At 43.2% G+C, this 27,036-nt stretch overlaps 1 protein-coding gene and 2 long non-coding RNA genes across 7 annotated transcripts in view; 2 read left to right on the forward strand and 1 right to left on the reverse strand.

Moving 5' to 3' along the window:
* Positions 1-7,155: 7,155 nt before the first annotated feature.
* Positions 7,156-12,904, forward strand: LOC123381891. The gene is made up of 3 exons (XR_006589440.1): positions 7,156-7,311; positions 10,738-10,838; positions 12,721-12,904. It is a non-coding gene; the product is annotated as an uncharacterized LOC123381891 (long non-coding RNA).
* Positions 12,453-16,249, reverse strand: LOC123381892. The gene is made up of 2 exons (XR_006589441.1): positions 14,135-16,249; positions 12,453-14,017 (listed from the first exon to the last, which is right to left on the reverse strand). It is a non-coding gene; the product is annotated as an uncharacterized LOC123381892 (long non-coding RNA).
* The window catches only part of HEATR6 (HEAT repeat containing 6), a 35,931-nt gene continuing 25,142 nt past the window's right edge, over positions 16,248-27,036 (forward strand). For 2 of the 5 annotated variants that reach the window (XM_003996579.5, XM_006940099.5), the window contains exons 1-6: positions 16,248-16,480; positions 19,840-19,947; positions 23,004-23,144; positions 23,617-23,732; positions 24,545-24,659; positions 26,190-26,291. In XM_003996579.5, the coding sequence (XP_003996628.1) occupies positions 16,262-16,480; positions 19,840-19,947; positions 23,004-23,144; positions 23,617-23,732; positions 24,545-24,659; positions 26,190-26,291 (801 nt within the window). In that variant the 5' untranslated portion in view covers positions 16,248-16,261. Of the gene's footprint in view, positions 16,481-16,580; positions 16,738-16,984; positions 17,582-19,839; positions 19,948-23,003; positions 23,145-23,616; positions 23,733-24,544; positions 24,660-26,189; positions 26,292-27,036 lie in introns of those variants that run through there. The other 3 variants (XM_019817539.3, XM_023243517.2, XM_019817540.3) reach the window with 3 other exon arrangements.

The raw sequence follows: 27,036 nt of genomic DNA on the forward strand, positions 1-27,036 counted from the left end.
GAACTGAAGTTGGAAGCTCAACCAACTGAGACACTCAGGTACCCCCGCCCTCCTAAAATGGGTATTCTTGAACAACAGACAGCTTTCCTCCAAGTAGTAATTTGGGGACCAGGCGCCTCCCATCTTGAGTCACCATTTTCAATACTTGGCTTCCAGGATCATTTATCTATGTGCTTTAGGCTAGCAATTGGAGGGTTGTATGAGGTGGGGAGGGGGTGATTAGGGGCCTCACCCCAGAAGTGGAGCATATCACTTCTGTTCACATTCCATTGCCTAGAACTCCATCACATGGCCATAGGTAACTGCAGGAGAGGCTGGAAACTGCAATGTACTGTTCTCAAGAAGTCCACCTGCTGCTCACATGAAGGCTGGCCTTCTCGATTGTGGCCAAGGTTACATAGGTCCATACCAGCAGTCAGACACTCCACAGAGCCATGCTTGCAAGGTGCATGTTCTTCCAAACAGCTTTGCAAAAGGAAACATTAAAACTTATACATAAAAACTGGATCAACATTTCTGAGAACCTGTAATAAAAGAAGGCTGGAGGATTAGGTAGAAGGAGGAAAAAAGTTGTAATGCTCAGATATGGGTTTTTTTGTTTTTTTCCTGTGCCTGAACATGGCAAGAGGCTTATTTACCCAAGGAAATCTCTATCTGTTAGTATTTCGGGTAATGTGACTGGATGAGGAATTATAGGTAGTTCTGTGGAGACTGGGGGGAGAAGTCGAGAAGATGCCAGTCCCCATTTCTAGACCAGACCCTGAGCCCTGTAACTTGGATATAAAATCTGGTGAATGGGAGTATGTAAGGAAAAGGCATAGACTGTGTGTGCAGAGTAGAGAGCTTGGGATTTGGATCAGAAGAACCTGAGTAGGAAGTTACTGGGGAGTAACTTCTTTTCATGTGTGTAATGGAGATAACGTTTGAGAGTACTTTTTATTTTTAAAGGGGGTGGAGATAGTGTGTGTGTGTGTGTGTGTGTGTGTGTGTGTGTGTGTGTATATATATGTTATTTTAAAGATCAATTTATGGGACACCTGGGTGGTTCAGTCTGCTAAGTGTCCAACTCTTGATTTCAGCTCGGGTCATGATCTCACCGTTCATGGGATCGAGACCCATGCTGGGCTCTGCACTGGAAATGGAGTCTGCTTGGGATTCTATCTCTCTCTTTCTCTCTCTCTCTCTCTCTCTCTCTCTCTGACCCTCCTCCCTCACACTCTCTCTTTTTGTAAAAAAATATTAATTAAATTTTTAATTAAAAAAAGCTCAATTATATATACTATTTAAAGTATATATATATATATATATATATATATATATATATATAATATCCAATGTTTCTATGTAGTAGAGGTAAAATCTGGTAGTAGAGGTGCTTAATAAATGCTGATTCCGTTTCGCCCCACCCCATTTCCCTCTGCCATTCAAAGTGCCCTCTGTTCTTTAGGCAGTCTTGATTATTAGACGGAAGAAACTATTTCACTTGGGCTTGGAGAGCTTATGTGAAGATACACCATTACTCAATATTAAACACGGATCTCTCTAATGCAGAAAGGTCAACTGCCCATCAGGGCTTAAGCTTCCAAATACTTGTGACTTGACCAGGTTCCACACCCCAGCCCAGCTCAGTGGGAGGAAGGGTGTAAACCTCGGCCCATCTCTGGGCATCTGCCTGGTCATCACAGGAGACTCCACACAGCAGCGTGGCATGGGGGTGTCCTCCTCCTTGCTGCCCCCCCCCCACTCTCAGCACAGAGTGCAGACTCTCACTCTCAGACTCTCAAGGAGATTGGCAAGTCCAGTCAGCTGCTGCTTGCTAGAGTCAGTGTAAGGAACTAGGTAGAAGGATGTGTGTGCAAAGATGAGGAGGAAGGAGAGAGAATGGGGAAGGCGGGGCATAAGACGTTGCATCTGAAGAGGAAGCATAGGGTGGCATCTCATGCCATCTCTGCCTGTGCTCAGCCCTCCACCTGCACTCCCCTCCCTTCCCATGGTCCTCCTCTATTCCTGCATTCACTGCTGTATCACTGGCGCTCAGTGATACAGAATTCACTTCATGTAAAGAAGAAGCATGAGCCCATGTCTGTGTAAAGGAGAAGTGGTCACATCCGTGGGGTTTCATAAAAGGTGGAGGAGGGGGGACTTGTGGGCTTCCCACCCTAGCAGCAATCATTAGAGATGAGGAAACCAGTGTCCTGTAAAGACAGCATGACTTATCCAACGTCACACAGTCATGACTCTGAGGCTTAAATTTGGGTGCACTTAGTTGTGAGCAATAATTCCTTTTTATTTTCTTTTACGTTTATTTATATATTTTGAGACAGAGACAGCAGTGAGCAGGAGAGGGGCAGAGAGAGAGGGAAACAGAAGATCCCATGCAGGCTCTGTACTGACAGCATGGAGTCCAAAGTGGGGCTCAAAGTTACAAAAACATGAGACAATGACTGGAGCTGAAACCAAGAGTCTGACACTTAACCAACTGAGCCACCCAGGCGCTCCAAGAATTCCTTTAAAAATTTTTTTTAATGTTTATTTTTATTTTTGAGAGAGAGAGAGAGAGAGAGAGAGAGAGAGAGAGAGAGAGAGAGACAGCTTATGAGTGGGGGAGGAGCAGAGAGAGAGAGGGAGACACAGAATCCCAAGTAGGCTCCAGGCTCTGAGCTGTCAGCACAGAGCCTGATGAGGGGCTGGAACCCACGAACCATGAGATCATGACCTGAGCCCAAGTCGAACGCTCGACTGACTGAACCACCCAGACGTCCCAAGAATTCCTTTTTAAATAATACCATCACTGATCCTGAAAACAGCAACCTTTATTTGGTGCTTGCTGTCTTCCAGACATTGTGCTGAATTATGGACATAATTATCTCACCAATTTCTCACCCGACACCATGGGGGCAGGTACTATTCTCATGCTCATTTTACAGGGGAGGAAACCGAGCCTCACAGGGGTTTGGTAACTTGTCCATTGTCACACCGCTACTGAGTGGGAGTCAGGATCTGACCCAGGTGATCCGGCTCCTGAACTCAGACTCTTGCCTGTTGCACGATCTAGATTTGGCACAGCACAGAGAGGTCTATGTGGGAAGGGACATGCTTAACATTCTCCTGGAGACCAGATGTTATCCTCAACCTTGGTCCCACGCTCTAATTTCAGAGCATAGGGAGCAGCAGAGCTGGTATTTGGAGCAGCTGAGTGTTCACTCTTCATTGCTGACCATGGGCTCTTTGTAAGCAAAGGCTCTCATTTGGAGGGGGGACTCTTAGGATGGGGATAGCCCCTTGTAGACAATGGCTATCCTCTTTACTACCTTGTAGAGAAATGATGTAAGATTGTGACTTCGTTGATCCTCCTCTGGCAAATGTCTGTTTAGGCAAAACTTGGTCACATGCTAAGTTTCCTGACCTCTATACAGTTGTTGAGCCAACAGTAATACCTACGTAAGCCCTAGAAGTCTCTTCATGGTTCAGCTTATATTTTGCAGCAGAGTAGAATATGGGCAGATTCTGATTTCCCTTTCTTTTGTGATATTTCCTTAATGAACTGATACATTTTTGCATGGACTGTGTATAAGTGCCCTGTTCTAGGGAATAGAAAGGCATACATTCCCTTTCATAGAAATTAATAATGATAGTAGCTGCCAGTTTTGAGGACTCTGCCAGGAATAGATGTGTGTACATATATGTTCATTTAATCTGCCCAACAGGCCATTGAGATAGGAATTATAATGCCTGCTTTGCAGATGAGGAAGTGAGGCTCAGAAAGGGAAATTAATTTCCCCAAGTTTACACAGCTACCAAGTAGTGGAGCCAGATACAAACCAGATCTGTTGCACCCCAGAGTCCTCACTCTCATGCACTGGGCTATACTCACGTCGGCCTTTGTGAACAGCCAGAAATAAGGGCCATATTGCTCTTCCTCAGCTCTTTTAAAGCCAAAGTTACAGTTTTAGGTGGATGAGCCCTACCTTTAACCTGGTTGGGCACCAGAGTCCTCCATAGCAAGCAACTTAGCACAAAGCAATTGTGTTCTGCTGATGAAATGGTAACACCATGCCTGTTGCTGTGTCCTTAAAAGCCCATTTACCTGTGTCTCAGAGAGAAGTCAAGAACTTGGACCTAGCCTGACAGGAATGTGCACCAGTTAAGAGCAGCCTTTGAGGTTTGATCCTAGTTCTGCCATATTATTTTGGGTTTGTTACTAAACCTCTCTGTGATTTTGTTTTCTCGTCTGTAAAATGGCAATAATAATGCCTGTCTGTATTGGAAACCATATGGGATGTCTTCCTAATTACAATGGCTCCCTGAATGCCACCCCCACCTCTCTCTCTCTCTCTCTCTCTTTCTCTCTCTCTCTCTCTCTCTCTCTCACACACACACACACACACACATACACCTCAGCAGCTTTGTATTATAGGGTGGGGGGCAGGGAGCATTTGACAATCAAATTCTCTCCTGCAGCATTCCAAATTTGAGATTGAGAAAATCTAATACTTTCTGGATTGAACTTAAATTTAGAGTTCCAGAATGGTCACATTCCCTCCAACATATGGTTTGAGAAACAGCAAGATCTACAAATGGGAACACTTTGAAGGTTGCTGATTGGGGGGGGGGGGCAGATTAGGAGTACAATCAAGTTTAAATGCAAATGGAACTCCCCTTGGTAGGCCCAGGGTGATGGGGGGGGGTGCAGATGACATTTGCTTAAAGTTTGTTTGTATGAACAGAATATTTTCTTTGTCTCAGACCAGCAGGGGTGCCATAGAATGTTTACTTCCTCCTTTGTAAGGGCAAGCCCACCTTGTTCATGCCACATCCCCAGCATTTAGCACAGGGCGTGGTACATAGTCAGAGATCAATAAGGATTTTCCTAAAACCTGAATGCGATTTTTTAATATACTAATGTTAGTACTGGCCCACTCACATCCCCAGGAAGTGACCACATGGAAGGATTCAAACAGAAGTTTATCTAGCTCCAAAGCCGTGTCCTTCCTGTCATTAGTGCCCTTATGGGGCTTCCAATTTGGCAAATAAAGGACACCCTATGGGTCCTGTTCACACCCAATCTCAACCCCATGTCCCCTCTCTCCTGCCCTTCTCTCTGTCCCCACCCATTAGCCAAAACTCCCATTCATTTATCACTGTCTCTACTGTGGGTTCACTTAATAGTTATTGAGCACAATAAATACTTATCATTGAAGCACAGAAGACAAGAGATAAAGAAGACCACTCCCCCACCCTAGCCATCAGGATATTCACAGGAGAGAAATGTAAAAATAATAATAATTGCAACACAGTGTGCTAAGTGCTATGACCAGACAAGTATACAGACAACGTTACCTCTCCCAAGGGTGGGGATTGAGGAAAGTTTTGGCGGTGACATTTGTGCTAAGCCTTGTGAGATGTGGTAGAGAAAGAAAGGGAAATGGTGTTCCAAGTTCAAGGAACAGCTTGAACTGAGCATGAAGTACCTGGCAAAGAGCAGCAGCCAGAGCATCCCAGAGTGCCTGAGGGTGAGGAGGAAGACAGGAGGCAGGGAGGCAGGCTAGGGCCCCACTGCCAAGGCTCTGAAGGCCCCACTCAGTTTGGAGTAGCCCAAAGGACAAACAAAGCAGGTTCTTGGGGCACCAGCAAAACAGGGCACCCAAAATAAAATCAGAAAAGAGGACATCTAAAAAGAAACAAGTTTAATTTCAACACACCTTTGAGGTTTGTTGAAATTTCAAAATTATTTCAAAATATGTTTTTATTTCATGGTTAAGCACTTTCTCAAAATTTGCGGTTACATATAGAGAACATCTCTATCATTTGTTCAGTGTTTAGGGCCTCTTTAAGGTTTCTTTCTGGCTCTGACTCTGTTTCAGAAACTGGACACCAACCAGCCTCAGCTTTGGGATAGGCAGGGTTGTGTTGAGGCAGTTTTGAAGAATTGCTTCATAAATAACCTATAGTTATTCATGCACCCCCTAACCTACCCAGGAGTACTAGCAATTTATGAGGTCAGTTTGTCCAAAGGACCTCTCCTGGTGGCATTTCAGAAACTGTGAGAAATGAAACCAGGTAGGGAGGGTCTCTTCCTGTAGCCCTAGAATTAGAACCCAGGCCCCTGGCGAAATGACAAGGACTCTACTACTCTCTAAAGAGAAGTCAACCATATTGCTAAAGCCATAAGAATCTGCAAACTGGTCCTGCCATGCCCAAGCAGCTGAGTCATCCTTATCCCATGTTAAGTAAGACATCTTATGGGACACGATGTTCATGGCCAGAATGAACACACACCTCTGCCTTCGCCTACTGCCTCTGGGGAGGGAAGGAGGACATATTCCTCCAAAAAGCCGAGGGGAGTACAGATTTCAGAAAATCACTTATCTAGCTGAGGAGTGCTTACAAGAAGGGGGAAATGAACTCTCACTCCCCACCTGGTTGGTTACTGCAGCTACCCGGCATCCCCCAATCCCACCGCAGTGCTGTCTGATGAGAGACATCCTGGAAGAGCCTAACACATATATTGAGAGTTAGGGTTCTCGGAAAAGAAGGTGGACAAGATGAAATGAAACTCTACACCAAGAGAACGACATATATCGTGTCGGCAAAGACCACCACAAGTGCCTAAATCAGACCAAGCCAGGAGACTAAGGTGGCCTCCTTCCCACCAGCAGGTGACCTAGGAGCACCTCTACTGGTTCTTCTGACTCTCCCTGTCCTCAATACCAAAGGCCCTAGGCCCAGAGCAGATAGGGGAGATGTCAAAGAAGGGGCTGCGCCCTTGCTAACACCCAGTTCCTAGATTGTGATTTCTACAGGGATGTATTCCATGCCTGGCATGTGTCTGACCCAGAGGAGATGTTTCTTTGTGTTTAAAAAAAAAAAAAAAAGGAATGAGTGGATAAAGTACATAATAAAGGCCAGGGCCCACCCCCCACCCCACTCCACCCCTTTCTCTGTCACTCATAGCTTACTTGCTTCAGGAGACTCTTGTCTGCCAGAGGAGGGTGTTCCTTTGGGTCAGAGACTTGCCTAGGCAACAAGGAGGAGTTACCCAGGATGCCTACTGGTGTGAGTTCTTCAGAAGTAGTTTCTGGGCAGGGCTTAAGGCTCTCACCTCCCTAGTCCCACCCCTGCCCTTGCATTCTAATTCGGGGGTGGGGGTGGAAGAGTATAAATTTCAGCCATTCTCTGCCTTGCTGCCTTGCTGCCAGACTTTCTACAGCAACATGAAGGTGGGGGGCTTCCTCCTCCTGGTGATGCTCATCACCCTCAGCTTGGAGGTGCAGGAGCTCCAGGCTGCAGTGAGGCCACTGAAATTGTTGGGTGAGTCCAGGCAGAAGACAGCCCTGTTCTCTGAATGAGGGAACTGGAAAGTGGGCCAGCAGGGACCGGTGTGTGCAGGGGGAGGAGGGAAGAAAGGAGAAAAGGTGTTCTAGTCAAGGAGCCATCTTGACCGCATAAATCTCTCTCCCTCTGCTTCCACTCTTCCCCCTCCTTTCCTCGGGTCATCCCTTCATCCAGACTCTCCACTCTTCCCTTTTTGCTGCCCCATCATCTCTTCCATCTCCCCCAGCATCTCTCTCCCCACGGGTTTCTTGGCCTTTTGCAACAAATAAATCAGATCACTAGAGAACACATTGTCTTAGTCACATTACACACAAATCATCTCGATCTCCGCTTTTCCCTTTACCACCAACATTCTCAAAGGAGCCATCTTAACTCTCTGCCCCTACTTCCCCACAACTCATTCCTTCACACCCTGAAGACTGACTGTCGCCCTTTCTGTCCTCATCAGTCTCCAGAAACTTTGCTCCCAGGATCTGCTGGCAAATCTCTTGACGCTCCTCGGCAGCGAAAGCCTGTAACCTCTGCATCTGACATGGTTTGCTGCCCTGTCAATCCTCAAACTTTCTTCTCTCTTGGATTCTCTTCACTGTAGCTCCTGCTTCTCCCTAAATATTCCTGGGTTCTCACTTACTCCCCTCTCTTCTTTGCTGTCCTCCTCCCCCCTCCATTAAACCAGTTGCCAAATACCGTCCATTCTTTGAAATTGTTTCTTGCATGTGTTCCTTCCTTTCCCCTCCCCATTGCCACACAGCACTTCCAGCCCTGACTACCCCATGCTTGGGCCAGTGCCCAAGTTTCCTGACCGCACCCCCTGGCCCTCTTTCCCTTCTGAGGTTTGCTTGCTCACTGAATCCTGGTCCATTTTATGCCCTCACACCAGAATAATCTTTGTAAGCAAACTGCAGTCATATCCCTCCCTTGGCCTACCAAATGGAATCCAAACTCATCAGGTCCTCAAGATCTGACCCCAGTAACTTTGTCCCCTACCTGTTTGTCCTGCTTGACTTCCAGCTGCTCCCGTGTACTTCTCCAGCCTCACATTTGCCAGTCCTCCTGTATTCCTTGCATTCCAGGCCGAGCAGTGAGGAGAGGAGATGCCTAGAGTGCAATATTGAAGGAGACGTTCACTCTCAGGTTGTGCAAGTGGCTCCTTAAACTTTGTGCCCTGGATGCCTCACATGCCTGCATTTCCCCTTGTGAACTTTTGCTAGTAATTCTTTTTTCTTCTCACAAGACTCTACCACCACCACCGCCCCTCCCCATGCCCCCGCCCCATCAAGTCTGTCTTAAAAAGATTCCTGTACTTCAAGACTCACCTTTTGTGGCTAATCTAACTGGAAATAATGTCCTCCCTCCTCTGAGCCCCTTTTCCTTTGTATATACCTCTCTCAGGACACCTGTCACATACTGCTTTGTTTTTAGTACTTCATTTTTTAAAAATATTTTAATGTTTGCTTATTTTTGAGAGAAAGAGAGTGGGGAGGGGCAGAGAGAGAGAGGGACAGGGGATCCAAAGTAGGCTCTGTGCTGACAGCACAGCCCAATGTGGGGCTCGAACCCATGAACCAAATTTGGACACTTAACTGACTGAGCCACCCAGGCACCTTGTTGTTAGTACTTTAAACACAAGTCTTATCTCTGTTGTTAGATTCTAAGCTGCTTTAAGATAGTGACTCTACCTGACATCTTTTCTTTTAACTGTTTTTTTTAATGTTTATTTATTTTTAAAAAAAATTTTTTTTTCAACGTTTTTATTTTATTTTTGGGACAGAGAGAGACAGCATGAACGGGGGAGGGGCAGAGAGAGAGGGAGACACAGAATCGGAAACAGGCTCCAGGCTCTGAGCCATCAGCCCAGAGCCTGACGCGGGGCTCGAACTCACTGACCGCGAGATCGTGACCTGGTTGAAGTCGGACGCTTAACCGACTGCGCCACCCAGGCGCCCCAATGTTTATTTATTTTTGAGAGAGAGACAGAGAGAGAGAGAGAGAGAGAGAGAGAGAGAGAGAGGGAGCATGAGGTGGGGAGAAGCAGAGAGAGAGGGAGACACAGAATCTGAAACAGGTTCCAGGCTCTGAGCTGTCAGCACAGAGCCCAACGCAGGGCCCAAACTCACAAACCACGAGATCATGACCTGAGCCAAAGTTGGATGCTCAACCCACTGAGCCACCCAGGCACCCCTTAAATCTTTATATTTTCTGAATAACTTAGCTCTATGCTTCATACATAGCAAAGATCAACAGATTTAAGGAGGGGGCAAAGTCTTCAACCATCTCACCATATATCAACAACAGCAAACAGAAGCAGGGAGGGATCGTACTGACTTTCTCTGAGGTCTGCAAGTATATTATAGACATCCCACCAGGCTCCTTTCTTATACTCTTAAACATTGCTAGTCATCACAGGATTCTTTTCCTGTTGAGCCTGGACAAGATGCCCCAGCCTTCTCAACGCAGCATTAAGTAGTCATCTCTGTTGATCAGACTTGACACTGGAGAATGAACTTCATTTCCCCTGCTAGATCTAAGAGCTCCATTTTACATATGAGGAAACAAGAGCCCAGAGAAGTCCAGACACAGAATCAGGTAGAGAAACCCCTGAGTAGAAGCAAAAGCACAGCACTCATTCATCCAGAGCTCTGCATACATTTAGCTAGAAGTTCCTGTGGGGTCTTAACCGGCTTCTTGGACCTATTTCATTGGTTCTCAAAGACTAACTGTGAGGTTCTGGGAACCTAGGGGGCCTCCACTCAGGTCAGGAGTGACTCCTTGACATTTGGCAATGTGCACTTCATCTCAGAGTCTGTTTCACCATGTGGGACGGCAGAGGGAACTTGGCCTAGGGGCCAGGCTGGTCTGGGTTCAATTCCATTTCTGTACCTACAGAGGTGGGCAATTCACCTCTGTGCACACCAGTCACCACACTTTTAAGTGAGGTTAATCAGATTCACTGCACAGGGTGACAGCAAGGCACCCTGGATGGCATTTGCTTAATGTGAGTCTCCTCTTTTCTGCCCTTTTCCCTGCAAAGTAGGGAAGTGAGGACATTTGAATGGGCTTCTTTGCACTTCCCTTCTGCAAATACAATGATTCTCTTATTTAAAGTAGGCCTTACTTTATTGTGATTATGTGAATGTATTGTCTTTAACTGAAATATATAAGATATTAGAGTATTATTCTGTAATTATTTAAAAATTCCATATTTATTGAATTGAATTTATTGAATTTATTTATTTATTGTCTTTAACTGAAATATATAAGATGTTAAAGAGTATTATTCTGTAATTATTTAAAAATTCCATATTTATTGAATTGAAAGAAGAAAGTGGAACTAGCCGCTTCAGTCAAGGGCTGTCCTCTCTGATACCTGGGCTTAAAACAAGGTGGTCTGTTCTAACATAGGTAGCTGCATTGAGGAATGCAGTGGTGACTGGGATTGTGATCCAGATGAACGCTGTGTCAGCAATGGGTGTGGCCACGTCTGTGTTCCAGCCTAAGGACAGGTGAAAACATCAGGCCCTTCCCTGCTTCCTCAAACCTTGTCCAACCTAAGGAGGCTGGCTCTGGTGGGACTTTCCAGAGCTGGGTGGAACAGAAGCCTATCATTCTGTGGCCTCTCCCTCTTTACACCCTTCTCAAGAAAAAGAAGCATCCATCACAGGATGGTAGCTTCCAAACCTTTAAAATAATTTCATTACCCAATATATCCAGAAGAGAAATCAGACTATTTATTTTAACAAAAAGAACATTAAAATCAGTCACATTATGCCCCATCCCCAAATGATATCTGCTTAATACTTTGGTGCATATTTTAAACACACACATGCAAATACATAATATACATACATATGTATTATATATATGTACATGTTATATATATTAATATATGTATATATTATATATATTGAAATGAGATAATTTGTGTCTATTTTTATTTCTTAATTATTTCACTTAGAAAATAGCTATTTTCTAATACAACTTTTAACAATACCAACGTTTCTATACCATCGTCAACAGGCATAAGGCTGTTATACCTTTAACAGCCTTATAAAAAAGTTCATCATATATGTTCATATACTTAGTAACCCCCATTAATACACACTTGATAATATGAAATAATGTTTATTATTTATTTTATTAATACAGTTGTAATGAATACTAAATTGGTATACATGCCCTTATTAACTTCCTTGGGATAAATTCTAAGAATTATAATTTATGGCCCAAGAGTATGTTCATTTTATTTATTTATTTTTCAATATATGAAGTTTATTGTCAAATTGGTTTCCATACAACACCCAGTGCTCATCCCAAAAGATGCCCTCCTCAATACCCATCACCCACCCTCCCCTCCCTCCCACCCCCCATCAACCCTCAGTTTGTTCTCAGTTTTTAAGAGTCTCTTATGCTTTGGCTCTCTTCCACTCTAACCTCTTTTTTTTTTTTTTCCTTCCCCTCCCCCATGGGTTTCTGTTAAGTTTCTTGGGATCCACATAAGAGTGAAACCATATGATATCTGTCTCTCTCTGTATGGCTTATTTCATTTAGCATCACACTCTCCAGTTCCATCCATGTTGCTACAAAGGGCCATATTTCATTCTTTCTCATTGCCACGTAGTACTCCATTGTGTATATAAACCACAATTTCTTTATCCATTCATCAGTTGATGGACATTTAGGCTCTTTCCATAATTTGGCTATTGTTGAGAGTGCTGCTATAAACATTGGGGTACAAGTGCCCCTATGCATCAGCACTCCTGTATCCCTTGGGTAAATTCCTAGCAGTGCTATTGCTGGGTCATAGGGTAGATCCATTTTTAATTTTTTTGAGGAACCTCCACACTGTTTTCCAGAGTGGCTGCACCAATTTGCATTCCCACCAACAGTGCAAGAGGGTTCCCGTTTCTCCACATCCTCACCAGCATCTATAGTCTCCTGATTTGTTCATTTTGGCCACTCTGACTGAGAGTATGTTCATTTTAAACCTCTGATGCACATTGCCAGATTAACCCATGAGAACCCCTTTCCTGTAGAAAAATTTCAGGGTCCTCATGTGATATTTTTAGTAGCCATCAAATGAAAAAAAATGCATAATGGAAAGCTACCATGATTCAGTCTTGATTATAAATTAGGCTGTATTTATTAATTAATGTAATAACTAACACAACAGAATCAACATAAACTTCAGAAGTAAGCCATTTGTGTTCAGAAGTTACTATTTGTCCAATCCACCCACAATCCTTGGGATGCTTTTAGCCTTGCTCGCTCTTTTCAGGTGCTTGTTGATTCCCAGAACTGGGAACTGTCACCTCTCAATTGCAGTCTGCAACCCTAGGTCACAAAAACAGCAGGTCTCATACATAATTTTTTTTGTACATTTTTCAGATGAAGATTTATCTTAAGGGTCATCCTTCTCTAATAATTTCTCATCACTTCCTATCTTCAAAGATGTGACTGGAACTCCTTGCCCTGGAAGACAGATGAAAATGGGGACCTGTGGATGGAGATTACATGTGGTGGGGAAGGAAAAAGAGTCACTTCTTTCAATAAATCATCATTGTTAAAAGTACCCACACTGCTTGAGTTATTTGGTTAGGGGTGATGATGAGGTGGGGGAAACATTTGCTCAGGACTTGGTATGCCACTGTGTTATAGTCTCCACAAGAATCATCTAATTTATCCTTACAACCACCTTGTGACTGCTTATTACCACTACCATTTTACATATAAGGGGGCTGAGGTTTGGAGAGATTAAGTAATTTACTCAAACTCAAATAGCAGATAAGTGTCAGGACCTTATCGCTAATCTCATGTCAAGCTCCAGGGCCTATGCATTATAGCATTGTAGTTAGGGAGCTCTGATTCTGAATTCCAAACCCAGTTCTACCACACAACTGTGTGACCTTCAGCAAGTGTCCTAACCTTTCTGTGCTTTAGTTTTCTGATCTGATTATCAATATATACTTCCTAGAGCTACAAGGATAAAAGAAGTTAGTTCATGTAAAGTGCTTGGCATGCTTGGCATAGTGCCTGACACAGAAAACATTCAATAAATGTTGACTATGATTGTTATGATTATTACCAAATAGATGGGCTGATGGCCCTTAGTCCTAATTTTCTAAGATTCTAGAAGAGAAGCCAAGGCCAATCCTCTTTCCTGGCCTATCCTAGTTGATCTCAATTCTTAGGACCAGCCTCTCTCTTCTGGTTTTCCCCATTACAAAACATGGGTAAAAACAGACTTATAGTTTCTTGTCTCTGGTCTTCACAATCACAACTGGCCTGGGTTGTAGTCTGATTTTGGCCAACTTACTGCCTGTGTGGCCCTTGACAAATCATTTAAACTCTTTATACTTTCTTTTTTTAAGCCATTTAAACTTTTCTTATCTGTAAAAAGGGGGAAGTAACAGTGTCTCCCTCATTTGGATGCTAAGATTTATGGAACTTTATAGTTTACAAAGTATTTTCACAAAGATCCCATTTGATTTTCACAACAAGTAACAAATGGCAAATTGGGGGCTCCGAATAAATAGTGAGTCCATTAATTCTGTCAGCAAGTATTGGTGAGTGTCTTCCATGATGCAGTTGCTGTGCTAGCATTGATGAACAGCGATAGATGATGCAGACATTGAACAACAGTGAACCAGGCAGATGGGATGTGTGCTTTCACAAAGCTCACATTCTAGAAGAGGAAACAGATAAAACCAAGTAAACAAATAACTACACATTATGGTAAAGGTTTTGAAGGAAATAAACAAGGACGTGAATTACAAGGAGAAGGGGGCAAGGTAAAGCCTACTTTAGTTAGGATGATCCACACTCTAATGAGGTAATAAAAATGAAGTCTTGACAGAGTTCCAAAATATGAAAGAGGTGATATTCCAGAGTAAGGCTCCAGACCACTTTATGCAGAACTTACAAAAGGAAATAGCTATGAATATGCTAGGCATCCCTTAAAGTCCCAATGCCACTGTAGGATTAAAAAAGATTGAGAGTGAGGAGGAATGAGGATATGTGAGGAGATTTTCTTGGGAGAGATTTTTTGCCAAGCTAGGAATTCCACAGTTTGGGGGTTATCATCTAAACACAAGCCAATGAAGTGGGCCTTCAAGTCCTCCCTGAAAGCTTGATATATGTTTCTTCAGTTGGTGATCAGCAAAGGGTAGGAATGTTCATTTCCTTGGAGAAACCACATTGCCATCTGCTAGGGTACATTCCATCAGAACTCAACAGACTGGTATCAGTATACTTTACAATATCTGGGTCATTCAGTCTTGAATAACAGTATGCGTGGGCCACTCAGGTTGCAACCTAAGATGAGCCACACCAAACCCTGATCCTTTCCACAGTCTCTATCACACCACCTCCACTGTGATGATGATCAGGTCCCACATCCTTCTAGCCCAGTGTATTGGATATCTCTTGTGCACTGCTTTGAATACTCTTGGCCTTACACTCTTATTCTTAGTCTAATCATTGCTACAGCAACCAGCTTCTATCAGGCATCTACTAGCTTAGCACAAGTTAAGGCTTTTATCAGAGCCTTGTCTTGGACTGTACCCCAGTACCCTCCACCTCTCACTTTTGCCTCAGGGCTTCTCTGTGCATCTAGAAACTCCCACAAGAGCCACCACCCACTGATGCATGCTCAAATGAAAAGCACTGGAGAACTGATGCTTGGTGGGGCAATGCTTGACAACAGAATTCAAAGGCTGGCAGATACATGCTTCCATCTTCCATTCCTCAGGAAGGGGGTTCTGACAGCATTCCATAAAGCTTCTCAGAAAATCTTGAGGATTGAGCAAATACCACCCCTAGCAATGGTTAATTCAATAGCCCATATGCATATTGATTCCCCTTTCTTCCCTGTTCATTCCTGAATAAATCACTCATATAACAACCTCATCTAAGGCTCTGCTTTGGAAGAACTCAGACTAAGACATCTGTGACTCGGCCTCAGCTCCTGATCTTCTCTGAGCAAGTGCTTGAACATCACAAATACGCATACATAACATACACATACACACATCTCAAGAATAAGCAATAATATACAAGCATAATGAAATCTAAAGTCAAACAAAAAATATTCCTCCCCCAAAAGCCCAAAGTCTTTAGAAAACTAGCTCTTCTAAAGCATGCCCCCAATTGCCATTGTTAAACAGAAGTGTTTGTCTCAAGATAAAACATGTATATTCAGGTGCCTTCAAGGTTTCCCCTAAGAACCATTGATGATAGTTTGTTTTACATTTGCATAACTCAAAAGGCTTGAGATGACCAAATGTAAATTTCATGCCTTCACTTCTTGGGTGGCTAAAAACTGTTTATAGCATTTTAAATGGCTATTTTCTTTTCCAGTTTCTTGCTTTTAAGGTTACAGGAAATCTTGGGGTGTCCAATGTCAACTAGGTCACCCTCGGGCAGGTTATATTTCACATGGCTTGAGTCTGAACTTCCAAATTACTTTTCTCGTGTGGTGAAGTGCCTCAAGATTCACAAAAGGATGCACAGCTAGAGCTGCAAGGAATACTGGTTACTATAGCCTTTATGAAGGGTGGTTTTGTGCCTGGGAAAAAAGGTAAGAGCCCAAGATGTCGCAGACCTAGCAGTTTCTGCCATTGCCATCTACAACGGCTCCTCCCCAATTCCAGTCCGATTTTGAAACGCTAGTACTAAATAGGCATGTCAGCCCTGCCCAGGAACAAACTTTCTAGGAGGACAAATAAAGTCTCAATTTCAGTCAGGGCTCAAAGCGAAGTGGGCGACAAGTAAAGCCTCCAAGCCGGTTCTGAAACCTATTCGCACAGCAGTGCAAGCAGATCCCAACGTCTAGGAACGCCAGCTCTGCTCTAAAGAAGTTATTTCCGGAGCTGGTCCCCGGAGCCGGGAATGCCCCGGAAGTATTTCCCTGTGGTCCTACGTGGGAAAGATGGCGGCGATGCAAGTGGCCGAATCGCTGCCGGGCGGGCAGGCGCGAGACGTTCCACGAGAGCCACCGCCCGAGCAGGGCAGTGGGTTCCGCTGCTTATCGGCCAGGCTCTGCGCCCTCCGTCCTGACGACAGCAGCTCCGCCCGCACCGAGATCCACCTGCTCTTCGACCAGCTCATCTCTGAGAACTACGGCGAGGTCGGCGGCGTGGCCCCGGAGGTAGGCGGCCTGCTGGGTCGGGAGGACTCGGGCCACGCCTGCTCGCTCCGGCCCCACCCTCAGAGACCGGGGCTGGCAGCTCTCGCCGGCCTCTCCTGGCCTCTCCTGGCTTCTCTTGGCACCGCTTCGCATTACTTAGTTCCAGGCATGCCTGCTCCCTCCAACTGTGGCAGTCTCTGCCCTCCTCTTTCTGGAAGACCCCGCAGTGCTTGGCAAACTCGGCATCTTTCAAAACGCCACTGATGACTTCTGCTCTGGTAACACCGCAGGTGTCATTTGGTCCGCCCCTCTCCTCCGCTCCACTCTCTGCGTACAAAAACACTTTGTATATAAAATTCACTATTACCATTTACTAAGTAATGGAACTCGGACCGTCACGTACTATATACCGCGCACGGTTCTAGGAATCTTACAACGTCGGTAATATTAGGTCTGTTTTACTGTTAAAAATACGGAGGCACATAAAGGTCCGGTGTCATATTGCTGGCGAACGGCAGCGCTAGAATTGGAGTCTGTCACATGGTCCCTGCCATTTTCTGTTCCTTCGTGCTAGTTTTTCCCTCTTTGCCTCCTCTTTAGAAGTACTTTGACTCTGAATAGTAATAATATTCACACACATCGGGCCTTGGAGACTACTTAATGAACTCCTAGAACTCTTGACCCAGTCATGCCACTGCCTACGGTGCTCAGAGACACCTCAAACCTGACAGTTCCTAAAAATGAGTTACATTATCTCGGCAGAGACCACTGTATCCCCAACCCGTCCCCTCCCCCCACTCAGGGAAACATGAACAGTCTGCCAAATCACACTGGCACAAACACTGGTGCTTTCCCTTTCCCTCCTCCCGGATCTATCCACTCTGGATTCTTCAGACTCTATTTCATAAATGTTTCTCATCTCCTTTTCTGTGTTCCCTTGCCAGTGCCTTAAGCCTTCAGGGCAAGATGACTTTTTCCTGAACTCTCCTTAAACTTCTGCCTCCAGTCCCGCCCTTCTCCATACCATTCTTTGCTTTGCTGCTAGAGTGCTCTTTTCTTTTGTGGGAAAAAAATCTGACTAGAAAGCAAAGCTCTGATTTGGGATGATCTTCACTACATACTGTAAGTGATCAGAGCAAGTTACAGAACAGTTCATGCATGCAGTGTGACACCAGTATAGGGTGAGGAGCGTGTTTAACAGACTGTGTATATTTATAGATGTAAAGCGTTCACAACAACAAATGGAAGAGTTGACAACAACAAAATAGTGTGTATCACTAGGGAGTGGAGTGGAATTCGGGGAGTACTTGGGAACTTTTGCTCTATTGATATAATTTGATATTTTTACATCAAAAATAATGTGCTTTTCCAGTCTCCCATCACTTCTTTTGTGCCCTGTGTGCAGTCATTTAAAACCTGCTCTTCCTCAAGCTTCTAGTGTTTCACACCTACTGGTGTTCCAGGTTTTGCACACTCCATTCCCTTTGCTTGCGGCGTCTTTCGTTGCTTTGTATGTCTGGCAGATTTTTAAGTCATCCTTCAGATCATTCCACGTTATGCTTAAAAATCACCTCTGTAAGACCTCCTTAATTACCATTTCCCCATAGAGTTTGTACTTAATTCTTTCAACATTTAATTCACTTTAATGTTTTGTGAGTATTTCTAGATAATGAGCTCTTTGAAGTTCAGGAATATGTTTGTTCACCTTTGGATCCCAAAGATCTAACACATAATAGGTGCTCCAGACTTTTTTTTTTTAAGTTTTTTTTTTTTCAACGTTTTTTATTTATTTTTGGGACAGAGAGAGACAGAGCATGAACGGGGGAGGGGCAGAGAGAGAGGGAGACACAGAATCGGAAACAGGCTCCAGGCTCCGAGCCATCAGCCCGGAGCCTGACGCGGGGCTCGAACTCAGGGACCGCGAGATCGTGACCTGGCTGAAGTCGGACGCTTAACCGACTGTGCCACCCAGGCGCCCCCAGACTTTTAATTCAGTAAACATCCATAGAGGAATGGATGGTGTGATTTGCAAATAGATTCCCCGCTTTTTTTTTTAGAATTACCTAATTTTACATTAAACTTATACACGTGTCACTCCTGATTTTCCCAGTGGCCTTGAAAATATGGTTTACTTGCTTTCTGTTTTCTTTTTCAAGATGGGAATGAATGAGTTTTATTTTTTAGTTAAAAAAATTAATTCCAGTATGTTAATATACAGTGTTGTATTCGTTTCAGGTGTACAATATAGTGATTCAACAATTCCGTACATCACCCAGTGCTCATCATAACAAGTGCACTCCTTAATCCCCATCACCTATTTCACCCATCCCACCTATTTGCACCTCCCTTCCGGTAACCATTAGTCTATTCTCTATAGTTAAGAATCTGTTTCTTGGTTTGTCTCTCTCTTTTTTTCCCCCTTTGCTTGTTTGTTTTGTTTCTTTAATTCCACAGATGAGTGAAATCATATGATATTTGTCTTTCTCTTATTTTGCTTAGCATTATACTCTGTAGCTCCATCCATCCAGGTCATTGCAAATGGCAAGATTTCATTTTTTATGGCTGAGTAATATTCCACTGTGTGTGTGTGTGTGTGTGTGTGTGTGTGTGTGTGTGTGTGTGTATACACACCACATCTTCTTTATCCATTCATCTGTTGATGGACATGAGCTGCTTTCATACTTTGGCTATTGTAAATAACGCTGCTGTAAACATAGGGGTGCATGTATCCCTTTGAATTAGTGTTTTTGTATCCTTTGGGTAAATACCCAGTAGTGCAGTTGCTGGATCTTAGGGTAGTTCTATTTTTAACTTTCTGAAGAGCCTCCATACTGTTTTCCACAGTGGCTGCACCAATTTGCATTCCCACCAACAGTGCACGAGGGTTCCTTTTCCTTCATATCCTTGCCAACACCTGTTGTTTCTGGTGTTTTTTATTTTAACCATTCTGACAGGTGTGACATGATATCTCATTGTAGTTTTGGTTTGCATTTCCCTGATGGTAAGTGTTGTTGAGCATCTTTTCATGTGTCTGTTTGCTTACTTTTTGGCATTTTTAACTTCGGTGTGTGTTTTTATATTCTGGAAGCCTCTCTTTGGCTATTTAATTGCACTCTCTACATATGTAGAGACTCTGGAGTTTTTAGACAAAAACCATATTGTGTCTTTTCCTTCTTTTTAGCACATCCCATTTCTGTGCTATCATTTAATTTTCTTCCTACTTCCTGCCTCACATTTCATCTTTCCTCATTTTGAGTGTGAACATTGCCTTTCATTTTTCTGTTTGGCTGTGTTTGGGCGGCAGGGGTTGCTTCTTTACTTGACTAATAAATAGGCATATCACCTTTCATTGTTTTTTGTTTTTTTGTTTTTTTTGGTAGGATGTCAGTGCTCTTCTTGTCCAAGCTTGCCGACTGGTGCCTCTTAATCAGAATCATCTTGTCAGCAAAGTGTCTCAACTTATCCACCATTTACTTAACAGATTACAGGTAATCATGTGCATAACTTTAGAATTTATCATGAACTAAATAAGTACCTTTGAAATGCTACATCCGTGCTATGTGTGATAGGCTGATCTTTTGAGAAATTAGAAGAAGCACTTCCTTACTAGGGATGATATTAAATATAATTCTGACCAAAAAAATTATTCTGCACAATTCTAGAAGTTTGTCTATTAGAGTTACCCCTTTCTGTTTGGTTCAAGAAAGCAATATCATTGAGTCCCCCAGGTCTTAGAATTTTTCATGGAAGATGTATTTGACCAAGATATATCTAAGAATAAGTTGAAACAATCTACTACTCCTTTCCTACCAATATGTTTTCCCCTTTCCCATTTTTGTGGTCCGCTTTTGATCTTCATAAACATAAGTAGCTTGGGAGCAAGAGGACACTAGATAGAAAGACCCTTGGGGCGCCTGGGTGGCTCAGTCGGTTAGGCATCCGGCTTCGGCTCAGGTCATAATCTCGCAGTCCGTGAGTTCAAGCCCCGCGTCAGGCTCTGTGCTGACCGCTCAGAGCCTGTTTCAGATTCTGTGTCTCCCTCTCTCTCTGACCCTCCCCTGTTCATGCTCTGTCTCTCCCTGTCTCAAAAATAAATAAAAATTAAAAAAAAATTTTTTTTTTTAAAAGATAGAAAGACCCTTGTTATTTATAACAAGGTCCGTGCTGTAGCTCTACTTTCTCCAGAGTGTTTTCAGTTTGCTAAATAAATCTCATATCTTTTTAGGAACAGTTCAGACATTGAGGCTGTTACCATAAGATGCCACATGAGGATGTGAATGTAGTTAGCACAAAATTTACAATTAGCACCATGTAACCTTTTGGCTGCTTTTGGCTGCAAGAAACAGAAAAGTCAACCTAGAACAGCTTAGAAACAATTTTTTTTTTAATTATATCATACCACAACCCCCAAGAGAGGCACTCCAGGGGCACTTTATGAGAAACTTCCTGACATTTTTCCATTCTGCTATCGGTGTATGGGCTGTCCTCAGCTAGCATCTCTCCTAGTCAAGATGGCTGCCTCAGTTCCAGGCATTCCATGCGAAATAAATAAATAACCCCCAGCAGAAGCAAAAAAATGATTTATTTTGTGTCTCTGTAAGAATGAGGCATGTTGTTGGGGCATCTGGGTGGCTCAGTCGGTTGAGCGTCCGATTTCAGCTCGGGTCATGATCTCACAGTCTGTGAGTTCGAGCCCTGCGTCGGGCTCTGTGCTGACAGCTCAGAGCCCGGGGCCTGCTTCAGATTCTGTGTCTCCCTCTCTCTCTGACCCTCCCCCATTCATGCTCTGTCTCTCTCTGTCTCAAAAATAAATAAACGTTTAAAAAAATTAAAAAAAAAAAAGAATGAGGCATGTTGGGGTGCCTGGGTGGCTCAGTCGGTTGAGTGTCCAACTTCAGCTCAGGTCATGATCTCACGGTCCATGAGTTCGAGCCCCACGTCAGGCTTTGTGCTTACAGCTCGGAGCCTGGAGCCTGCTTCAGATTCTGTGTCTCCCTGTCTCTCTGCCCCTCCGCCTTCATGCTCTGTCTCTCTCTCTCTGTCAAAAATAAATAAACATTAAAAAAAAAATTAAAAAAAAAAGAATGAAGCATGTTGTCCCCTCACTCTCCATCAGACCTCCCCTCATATCTGGCTGGGGAGACCTAGGTCTGATCAAGGGAATAGTATTACCATGGGTGACTGAAACCAGGGGTTAACCTTGACTGCACATTAGAATCAACTGCAGGGCTTAAGCTCCCTAGATGATTACACTGTGCAGCTCAACTTTTTTTTTTTTTTTTTAATTTTTTTTTTTTAACATTTATTTATTTTTGAGACAGAGAGAGACAGAGCATGAACGGGGGAGGGTCAGAGAGAGAAGGAGACACAGAATCGGAAACAGGCTCCAGGCTCTGAGCCATCAGCCCAGAGCCCGACGCGGGGCTCGAACCCACAGACCGCGAGATCGTGACCTGGCTGAAGTCGGAGGCTTAACCGACTGCGCCACCCAGGTGCCCCCCAGCTCAACTTTTATATCAGGGTTTCCCAATCTCGACACTTACTGATATTTTGGATTGTGTGATTCTTAGTTGTAGGGCGGCTCTCCTGTGCATTGTAGGATTTTAGCAGCATCCTTGGCTTCTACCTTAGAAGGCAATAGCATCCCTCTGATTGTGACAGTCAAAACTGTCTACAGACATTCCCATTTCCTTGGGAAATAAGATTTCCCCTGGTAGAGAACCAGTATCTTAGCTAATTAGGATTTACCCTCAGGTCCCATGTGCAAGAGGTGAGTACCCAAATAAAATCAAAACTCTGCCAGCAGGAGAGAGGAGATGAGTGCTGATAGGTAAGCAGTGTCTGCTACCTGTGATGTCCTAAATGAAATGAGGCTGTTTTCAAGTTCAGAATTTTTCACACTGGTACCATAGCTTCTGAAGGTTTACTGTTCTCAGATGTATTACCTTTGTAGCACTGGCAGTTGGAAAAGTTCCTGATCACAGATGGTACCTACAGCCCTTAATCAACTTTCTAGCTTTTGATGACAGTTTATCTCAATTATTCATGAATTGTTACTTCGATTAGCCTCCTTTGTCCCAACACGATTATAAACTTGATGACAAGGATATGCAGTCTCTTCCCATTGTATGCTCCACATCATAGTGAGACATAGTAGCTATTTAGCAGGCATTTATATTCATAGTGTGTTTGTTGAGCATTTATGATGTAGAGAAGCCCATTTCAGTGGCTTGAGTCTTACATATCTGTGTATTTACAGCTACCAGTATCTGGTTGGCTCCAGGAAAAGCTGCAGGGACTTTGCCAGGCTCTATTTTGAGTGGAGGGAGTAAAGGGGAGGAAGTGAGCAAGGCTCTGGGACAAGGAGAAGGCCCTGTCTTGATCAGACGTTCAAAGCCTTTAAAGCTGATCTTTCTGACACCAAAAAGATGGACACATGTGCCCTTTCTTTCATAGCTTGGTTCAGATGAGCATACATGTCTGAAAAAGATAAAAGTATTTTTTTTACAAGTTAGATGATGCATATTTTTTCCTGTATTGATAGGTGATTGTTGATGAACAAAACCTGGATTTCCTGTTGGCATATACTATTTCTGCTATTCAGCAGTGTAGTTCCTGGACACACATGGAGATTCTCCAAGCCCTGGCAGCTCTGGTTTACTGCAATGGCTCAAAATGTCAAAAGGTAGTTTAAACTGTGTTCTGCCTTTCCTTCCAAAGGTTAGGAACACAGGCTCTGAACCAATAGACTCGTGCTCAGGTTTCCATCCCGTCATTAATGAGATGTGTGACCTTGGTCAGCCCTTACTCAACCACCCTGAATCTCATTTCTTCGTGTATACGGTAGATCCTTTGAGAATGAGGTGAGACAGTCCTTGTAAAGTGCTTGGCACTCGCTAAACATGAACCGCTATTGTTATCGTCATCCTTCAGTGTGCACCCAAGACTGAAGAGCTTCAGCAGCTACCTGGGCTGAGAGTGATGATCGCTACTGGTGTTTCAGGGCACATCTTTGCATGCCCATTTGAAAGATTTAGCTAGCAGCTAGTCTTTTGGGACTTAACCGCCCATTAGTTAAAAAAAATGACACCCACCTAAAGAGTAATAATTTTCCAAGAAGCCTTTTCTGACGCACGTTAGCTGTTATTTTGTTCTAGTACCTCCCAGACTTGCTCGGCAAGAGCGGGATTTTGATGAAGTTGAGTGACTCGGCTCAGCCCGACCCTGAAGCTAGGAGAGCTGCAGTGCACTGCATGGCAAACTTGTGTCTCAGGTATGTGAGTCCGGCCACATCTCCTGGCTGTGATGAGACAGGGCCTCTCATGTCTGAAGCCAGAGCCAACTTAGAAAAATAACCTACTTTGTGTTTCCCATGTTCCTTGCTAATAAGATCATCGTATATTGTTTATTTTAGTAGTATTTGTTTAAAAAGGTAAAGTAAAGGAAAAAATAGACTCGGATCTTATCCCTAAAATAGGGAAAGAGCAGTACATATGCAATATGTCAAGGTTTTGTTTTCTGTTGATACAAATTCTAACCATATTAAGTCTTCTAGAAGGATATAGCCATGAATTTAAGCTTTGTTGAGGCCTCTATCAAAGCCAGTTTCTTCTAAGAAAATGGAACCAATCCCATCCACCAAATTGTAGATTCGTGCAATGGAAACTGAGGAGCACAGACTTGAACCGATGTATCTTGACTCCCCATTGCGGTGTTGTCCAGTGGGGAGGAGTCGGGCTCAGCTGTGTGATTCTAGTCAGACAAGACCTGTGTGCATTGTTTCCCTCTACGCATTGAAAAGTAGAGCTAAAAAAAGATTTCTTTCTCCATACTTCTTCCACTACAAACTTCTGTAACTTTTCCCTGTGGAAACCCCTCTTCCTTCTTGGTATTCATTCCAGCCACGTGCTATTCCACAGCCGTAGTTACTTACCCGAAGTGCACAGTCTTCCTTAATATAGTTTCATCTGAAGGTACATTCCAACTCCACTAGTCTGTATTACTGCTATTTTTAATTCTTATTCTTTTGCAAGCCCCATGTCAAAGGAGACTGAGTTTGAGTTACTTTCTCTGTATGTGTTTTAGTGTACCAGGACAGCCATACTTGGAGGAACCCTACCCAAATATCTGCTTCCAGGCTTTCTTGACCACTTTACAGTCTCCAAAATCATCTGATATGGATGATATCACGTTTTGCATGGTAGGTGGGGCTACCACTAATCTTGTGAATGTTACAGATCTGTCTAGAAGCAATAGTTGAACAGAAGCTGTGACTAAAGAATATAATTTGGTTGTTGAATCAACCAAATATAATTTGGTTGTCTGGAGATAAAGGCATAAGTGAGATATTTATAACCTGCAAAGATGGAAATCATATCTTTCAGGTTTAAATTACAAAACAGTTTCTGTTTGTTTTGTGATTCTAGATTTTTGAAGAAAAGTATTTTTTCCCCTCCTGACTATAAAAGCAATACAGTTTCAGACTAGTAACAGTCTTTTAGATGGAAGGGAAAGGAGATTTCAACAATATCTGCAGTATTACTTCTTTTTAAAAACTCTGATGCAGATATGGCAATTTGTTAACATGCTTTAAATTCAGAGTGACATATGTCAAAACTTACAGATCTGAGGTAGTGAAAGTTCCCTATAGTTCCCTGCTCAGATATAACCACCTGGAACAATTTGTTCTACATGCCCCTAGACATTTTTTTCTGTATATAAATGACTATATTTTATAATTTTTCAATGGGATCATATTAAATATGCTGTTTTTTACCACTGTATCTCTTTTTTAAAGTTAATATTTCTTGGGCATCTTTTCAGTACCTATTAATGTACCTCATGCATTTCTAACTGCTGTAGCTGGGAGACGTTGGGCAAGTTACTTAACTTCTTGAGTCTCCATATATTTTTTCTCTCAAATGAGACGAATGATACAGTTACATGAGCGGTATATGAAATACATCATTTAAAGTGCTTGGCAGATGCTTCCTGTTATCATGATTGAGTTTCCCATGTAGCAGAGGGCTAGCTTCTTACATAATGATTATCATAACAGATGGACATTGAAGTTTCTTCAGTGTTTCCACTATTTCAGAAAAAGGCTATGTTCCAAATCCTCTCTGTGTGGGGAGTGTTTTTTAAGGACAGTATCTTTTTTTTTTAAGTTTTATTTATTTACGTGATCTCTACACACAACATGAGGCTTGAACTCATAATCCTGAGATCAAGGGTTGGATGCTCTACCGACTAAGCCAGCCAGGCACCCAAGGACTATTTCTTAATGAGAATGCTGAGTCAAAAGATCAATCTCGATCAGAATTGCCCTCTAGAAACCTGTTCCCACATACATTCCTTTGACTTTAAGAACTAGTGAGGCTGCTGTATCATAGAGATTCCCCGCTTCCAATCTCTGCTGCCACTTTTCCATCCCTATCACCTCCTTCCCACTACACACCTCCTGTTTTTTTTTTTCCTCCTTGCTCACCATTTGTACATGCTAGCTTATAAACATGTACAGTAAGACCACTCTTTTCAGTGAGAACACTCTGTTCTTCTGGAAAATAATTAGTAGTTCATCACATCTCTCCTCTAGATCTTCTTTCTTTTCCCCTGTTGCATGATTTTTTTCATCATTGAAAGACTTCTTCATCCTAGGTGGTGCTAGGAAGCTGACCCCTGGATAACCAAATTTTCTGTACCTTTTAACTTGGCCTCTTTTCTCCCCCAGTTGTTACAAAATGCATTGAAAGGTATACAGTCTCTTCTCAATGGGGGTAAGATGAAACTGACACAGACCGAGGAACTTGGAGCTCTTCTGGCTGTGCTAAAGGTAAGTGCTAATCGCGATGAGTGTCTTCCCTGCTCAGACCCCAGGCATAGGGACCACTTTATGTCATTTCTCTAAAGCTAGCTTTTATGCAGTATATATTAGGAGATCGTTCAAATGTTCATATGTAGGCATATGTCAAATTAAGAACTGAAAACAGTAAGCTGTGCTTTAAGTAAATTCATCAAAATTCTAAAACTTTACGTATGAATCTTCACTTAGGAAGCGAATAGCTTATGGTCTGTAGACAATTTAATTGTAGATCCTCTTAAACCTGTTTGTACTTGAAAGAGGAACCAGGGCTTCTCTTTGGCTCTTGGCCCACATAAGTAGACAGGCCAGTCAGATGGCAATTAGTAGGCTGCCTCCTTTCGTTTCTGAGCCTGCTGGTCGGTGGGAAGGTACCTCTCTGGGGACCCACCTTTCAGGTCAGCCAGGAAGCGGCCTCGGGTCAAAGCCATTTTTAACTTACCTTGATCGTGACTAAAACTTTAAATCTTTCCCTGTCCCATCTCCCATATAGACAGCTAGATGTGGACATGGATAAGTGAAATAAAAATGATAGATTGTTTAAAAAAATCATAGATAAAATAATCGGATAAAACAGGTTGGATAAATTTTTAAACTTAATAAAAATGGTAAGTAAATAAAGTAAAATCAAACTTAAACTCATCTGACCAGACCAGATCCACCCAGATGGGATTAAACTCTTCTGTAAGCCCTAAACCTTCAAGATACCAATTTTCTG

This window comes from Felis catus, chromosome E1 (assembly GCF_018350175.1).
Source record: "Felis catus isolate Fca126 chromosome E1, F.catus_Fca126_mat1.0, whole genome shotgun sequence".
In the NCBI taxonomy this organism is placed as follows: Eukaryota; Metazoa; Chordata; class Mammalia; order Carnivora; family Felidae; genus Felis; species Felis catus.